Source organism: Diplotaxodon limnothrissa, linkage group LG5, assembly GCF_057381915.1.
Source record: "Diplotaxodon limnothrissa isolate DT_005_m linkage group LG5, D_limnothrissa_male_GT1.1, whole genome shotgun sequence".
NCBI lineage: Eukaryota > Metazoa > Chordata > Actinopteri > Cichliformes > Cichlidae > Diplotaxodon > Diplotaxodon limnothrissa.
The window spans coordinates 12,491,429-12,497,282 of record NC_140600.1 but is presented as its reverse complement, the minus strand read 5'-3'; the positions used below and the strand labels follow the sequence as shown (position 1 = coordinate 12,497,282).

General features: G+C 41.3%; 1 protein-coding gene across 1 annotated transcript; it reads left to right on the top strand.

Moving 5' to 3' along the window:
- Positions 1 to 4,154: 4,154 nt before the first annotated feature.
- On the top strand, positions 4,155 to 5,549 carry LOC146631700 (uncharacterized). The gene has a single exon (XM_085353869.1). It carries the CDS (start codon positions 4,155 to 4,157, stop codon positions 5,547 to 5,549), a length of 1,395 nt encoding a protein of 464 aa, XP_085209995.1.
- The last annotated feature ends 305 nt before the right edge of the window (positions 5,550 to 5,854 follow it).

Below are 5,854 nucleotides of genomic sequence, written 5' to 3'. Positions count from 1 at the left end.
TCACCCCCCAACCAGTCCCGACAGTTGACTGCCCCCTCTAGAGCCTGGTTCTGTCATAGGTTTCTTCCTTTAAAGGGAGTTTTTCCTATCCACTGTCGCCTAGTGCTTGCTCAGAGGGGATTGTTGGGGTTTTCTCTCCTCTCTCCCTTTACTTTCCATCCCACCCACCCCCACCTTTTCTTTTTTCTTAATAATTGAACAATAAAAACAATTGGTCACTAATTAAATGTGTCAAATCAATGTCTTTATTCAAGAATACAAGAAATGGGTAATAGCTGCATGTGTGTTTGTGTGTGTGCATAATATGCATACTTTACGTGTTGGATCCAAATCCCACAAGGAATTAAATAAAACAAGAAGACAAACAAAAACAAATATTTCTCTCCCTTCCCAGGTCAGGAATCAGGATGAGGAAGAAATGAGGTCAGATCAGTGCAGGTTTTTGCACTACTGACATAAAGTTTCTGCTGATTAAAAAAAGTATGTCGATATTTCTGAAATACATTTGCAAACAAATAACTTTGACAACTTGTGTTTTTTCATAAAAGAAAAAAGAAAAATCAGAGAGCAGAGCTGGTAAAACAGCTTAGCTCCGCAGGTTACAGGAGATCAGATGCCAAATACTTTTCATGATAGTCTTCGTTATTGCATAAATCTCCCCTTTTATCATTGATCAGTAAATCACTGCATATACATTCATCTAACCGTTATAATTTCATGAGTAAAGACTCTCAGATGACTGAATGGCGGTTTTAGTAAATGTTGAACTTTATTGTGATTTCTATTTTTAGAATCAATAGCACACATTTTGATTTCGTTTTGCAAGCTGCTGATTTCACACAGATCCACTGCCCAAACGTGCCTTTGAGTTTTTCATCATTTAACAAGAATAGGCTCAGGCAATCATTGTGGAATTAGGCTTTGGGAAGGTCTGGGGACAGGTATGATGGTGGTGGTTTTAAAGCACTGTGGCACAACAGCTTGACTCAGGGAGATGTTAAAGATGCCCGCTAGGACATCAGTCAGCTGGTCAGCACGGGCTCCGAGCACGCGTCCAGGTATATTGTCTGGTCCAGCAGCTTTGTGTGGGTTGACTTTAGTGAGAGTCCTTCTCACACTGGCCGTGGACAGGGACAGCACTTGGTTGTCTGGCAAGCGGGTGGCCCTCTATAGTCCGTCTTGCGTCCCATTTAAGCAAGTGCGTGTTCACACTGCCCCTGGATGTCCTGGCCTCTGAGGTTAAGGTGTACGGCTCCTGGTTGTCAACTGACCAATTTATCATGGCAAAGCCTGTGGTGGACAAAAGATAAGAGGCTGATTATAAAAATGATCCATGCACGCCTTATGACCTACAGCATGTACAGTTAACACAGCTAAATGGCTGTGAAATTGTAAAATTACTTTTGAAATAAAGCTATTCAAAGTCAATTAACTGTGACTATAATAATAGCAATGTTAGCCAGCAAACAAAACGTTAGCACTAATTAAAATAAGCTGCTAGGTGATGGTACTGTTTCAAGTTCTCTCATTGTTTGACATGTAGGGCAGATATTTTGGTGACACTGAGATCAGCCAGACACTAAACAGCAGTGTAATATCAACGCTAGATTAGATGTTTTCTAATCCGATAAAATGACATTATTCCTGTTTATAGAAGATGTTTGTCGTCTGTTTGTTTGACTGACAGGAACAGGAAATAGTGGTTGGAAGTTACTGTTGGTGTTACATGAGGGTAAAGAAGGGCTTTAAGCACCTGGGTAAAAACTGGACCCATGATGAAACACTACAACAAGTACAACATATTCTTCAGTTTTAATATGTGACCATACTGTGCAGACTGCTGATGAGTTACACGGTTACATTTCATTAATCATTGTTAAACTAAAGTGGTAAGCAGTTACTTTATCCTTTCACTTAAAATTTCCAGGAAAAACACTACCTTGGCTACTTTTGTGCTTACATTTGATCTATGCTGGGTCACTACTTTTGCACTATAATGCTGCTGCTGACACCTTGGTTCACACTGACAACTAGAAAAAAGCTGATAGGAAAAGAAGGATGGAAAATGCCTGGAATTTAGTTACACTTGCAAATACTGCTGCCTCCAAACTGCAAGCATCAATAAAATGTTACAGTATTGTTTTCTATATCTGTGCATATATCCTTATTGGTAGTTTTCTCGAAATAGAAGCTCTTCATTTAAAAAAAAAAAACCTCTGATAACATTGCTGAAGCTAGCGCCCACCCCTACTGCGCATACTGCAAATATAAAACTGATATATACTTACATCATGGAGCAGTTGATGTCTGGTTTCCGACAAATACAGTAAAGAGGTGCGTTCTCCCCCTCCATACCAGTGTTCTCAGGCACTGGTACATGGTCAGTGTCAGACACTTCACTGTCCTACAACATACCACATAGGACCACATTAGAAATGACATGTATGTAGACATGCTAATTATACCTGGCTAAATGGATGCAGTAACAAAATGTTACTAACTACTCTAGTTATTAGTTTCCAGATGTGTGCAGTTGCTCCAGTCTTACTGACAGTATACTGTTTCAAACACCAGTGCCAACATTTTATTTTTTAAATCTTAGTATGATTCTGCACCAAGACTTGTGGCCTGTTGCTCGGTAACTTATTGTCTGACTACATTAACTACAGTTCATAAACATCATTCATTTTCTCCTACTTATTTTATTCAGGTTGTATTTCAGCTGTCATAGGGCAAAAGTACACCCTGGACAGGTCGCCAGTCTGTTGGAGGGTTATTAGAGAGACTCAGACAACCACTCACACCAACAGCCAACTAACCTAACCCCGCGCATGTCTTTGGAGTTCAACACCAGTCTGGCCGAATCACAGATAAGCAGGGTGTCTGTGCTGCAGAGCACAGCTGTGTCAGAGACTCTCGACATCAATGTAGCGTTAAGGATGCGGAGCGATGGGTGCACTAACACAATGTAAATATTAAAGTTCTCGCCATTGTCAATATGCTGTTGTGCTCTTGTTCGTATTATTGCAACCATATCTCGAGTCTAGCTTACCCTAAAAGTTTGGAGAGAATTGGTCTGTTAAGAAACGCAATCGATTGTTTGGGACTGCTCTAGCCATCACGTCGCATAAACAACTCTACTTCCGGTGGGAAAACTAATTAAGGGTAAAGTCGCACTAATAACACCTACCACTCACGTTCATAAGCATACACTATGATCACTTCCACGCAGTAACGTTGTAATAAATATAATCCCCGGTAAAGTCAATTAGCGAACACTACTGGCATGTAATGCCAATGGCGACCATTTCACAAACTGTAGAAAATGCTCAAAATGTTGTCGGCACCAAAAGTGAAGGGCTGACAGTTGTGTTTATATACGAACCGTAAGCGCTAATGTTGGTTAGCATCAGCTAAAGCGAGGAAGTTTGACACTTGCAGAGACAGTGAACGCAGAGAGAGCTTAAAAACGCATTGTGGGTTTTTTTTTTGTTTGTTTTTTTGCATTAAGACGTTGCACACAAAATTACAGCTATAACGGTGACTTAGCTGCTCGTTGGATAAACCCATGGACCTTAGAAAAGATCAACACTACTCGGATGTAAGCACCCGTGTATAACACAATAGGCAAAATTACGCTTGCTAACCTTTCCACATCACAGGCTTCACATTAAATAAACATTTTTTCAAATACTCACCATGATCTGAGACCGTTTAAATATTTTGTTACTCTGAAAATATGGCAGTATGAAGCTAAACCTTTAGCTTGACGGCTAAAGCAATGCTAAGATTTACACGGAAACGATCAGCGGACATCGTTAAAGTACTATTGGTCTACATTCTTCTTCTATGGTAGCAGCCTGGGCAGAGTAACAGCCAACTTTAAACTGCGCCATCTGTTGGCACCAATTACAGTAGAAAACATGATTGCGACAACACGTTTTTTGGGGAAAAATAACAGAGATTGAAACTTTACTGATAATTTGTCCAAGTTGAAAAATGCCCTCCTCCAAAAATATCACGTGACAACCTCATTGCCTTACAGAATTATGACGTCACACACGTAGAATCTTACCACCATTCTTTCCTTTGATCCAAAAACCTATAAATAGGGGTGAAGAGCAACGACTTTTAGTCCGTTTCTCGCAGCCTTGATGTGTGCAGCATTGAACCGTTCGCCAGAAAAGCCTTTTGAAATATTTGGATCCTTTGCAATTGTAACTGTATCCAGACCCAACATGTCTCAAAAAATTCCAAAGGGACAAGAAGTTGACCCATACGCTCTTCCTTGGGATGAGCCACTAGACTCTTCCCTTTCCTCTCTTCCCTGGTGTGACCAAGTGGAACTAGAGGAAAAGCGTTTGGAAGAACTGGAGGATGAAGCGCTCAGAAACGCAGAGAAGATTAAGTTCTTGATGGAGGAAAATGAGCAAAAGAGCGCTCAACTAAAAAAGTTGTCATACCAGCTTCAAGAAAAGGAAGCTATTATTGAGGGGAAACAACAGGATCTCCATGACATGGACAAAAAGAACCAGGAGCTCCAAGGAAAACTTGATGAAGCCCTGCAACAAAATGAAAAACTTGTCCAAGAGAAGAAACAAGACGGCATGAAGAAGAGAGGGCTGCACAGCAATCTCCAAGAAATGGAGCTAATGTACAGTGTAGACAAAAAAAGGCTTGATCGCACACTGCAAGAAAATGAAAAGCTTCTCAAAGAGAAAAGGCAAAAGGAGTTAAAAGAGAAAGAAATGCATTCCAAGCTTCAGAGCATCAAGCAACACAACGAAAGCTTGCAAGGAAAGCTTGATCAAGCTCTGCGGCAAAATAGAAAACTCCTCCAGGAGAAGATGAAAGACAGCACGAAGAAGAGAGGGCTGCACTCCAATCTCCGAGACATGGAGCTAATGTACAATGTTGACAAAAAAAGGCTTGATCGCACAGAGCAAGCAAATGAGAAGCTTCTCCAAGAGAAAAGGGAACAAGAAATCAAACAAAAAGAAATGGATTCCAATCTGCAGAGCATCAAGCAACAAAATGAAAGCTTGCAAGGAAAGCTTGATGAAGCTCTGCTACAAAATAAAGAAATCCTGCAAGAGAAAGAGCAGCTGGACAGAAAGCAGGGAGACATGGAGTGCCAACTCCAGCTCATGGAGGGAAACAACAGGATGCTGCAGGTAAAGTTCGAAGAGACACTGCACAAATATCAAGACCTGCTTCAAGAGAGAGAACAGCTGGTCAATAAGCAGAGAGAAGAAAAACTTCTTCTCCAGGAGTTTGAGAAACAGGAGGCAACATCTAAAGTGCTGAAAGAAAGGTTGGAAGAAAAACAAGCCGTAATAGAAGAAGTGGAGAAAAAATGCAACAAGCTGCAGAAGCAAAACACCGAAACAATCGAGGAGCTGAAAATCCTCATCCTCGAGAAAAAGGTGCTCGTGGAAGAGCAGCTGAAGAAAAAGAAAAAACGCTTCTGCTTCTTCTGGAGGAGGAACACTCCTTCTTTCAGTACTGCCAATGTCGCCTCTTCCTCTCCCACCTCTGTTCCAGCTTAATCCCCCCCCCCCCCTTAACTACTAACACCTCTCCCATCTCCCTCCCGTTTTTTCACAGTCACCCCCCAACCAGTCCCGACAGTTGACTGCCCCCTCTAGAGCCTGGTTCTGTCATAGGTTTCTTCCTTTAAAGGGAGTTTTTCCTATCCACTGTCGCCTAGTGCTTGCTCAGAGGGGATTGTTGGGGTTTTCTCTCCTCTCTCCCTTTACTTTCCATCCCACCCACCCCCACCTTTTCTTTTTTCTTAATAATTGAACAATAAAAACAATTGGCCGCTAATTAAATGTGTCAAATCAATGTCTTT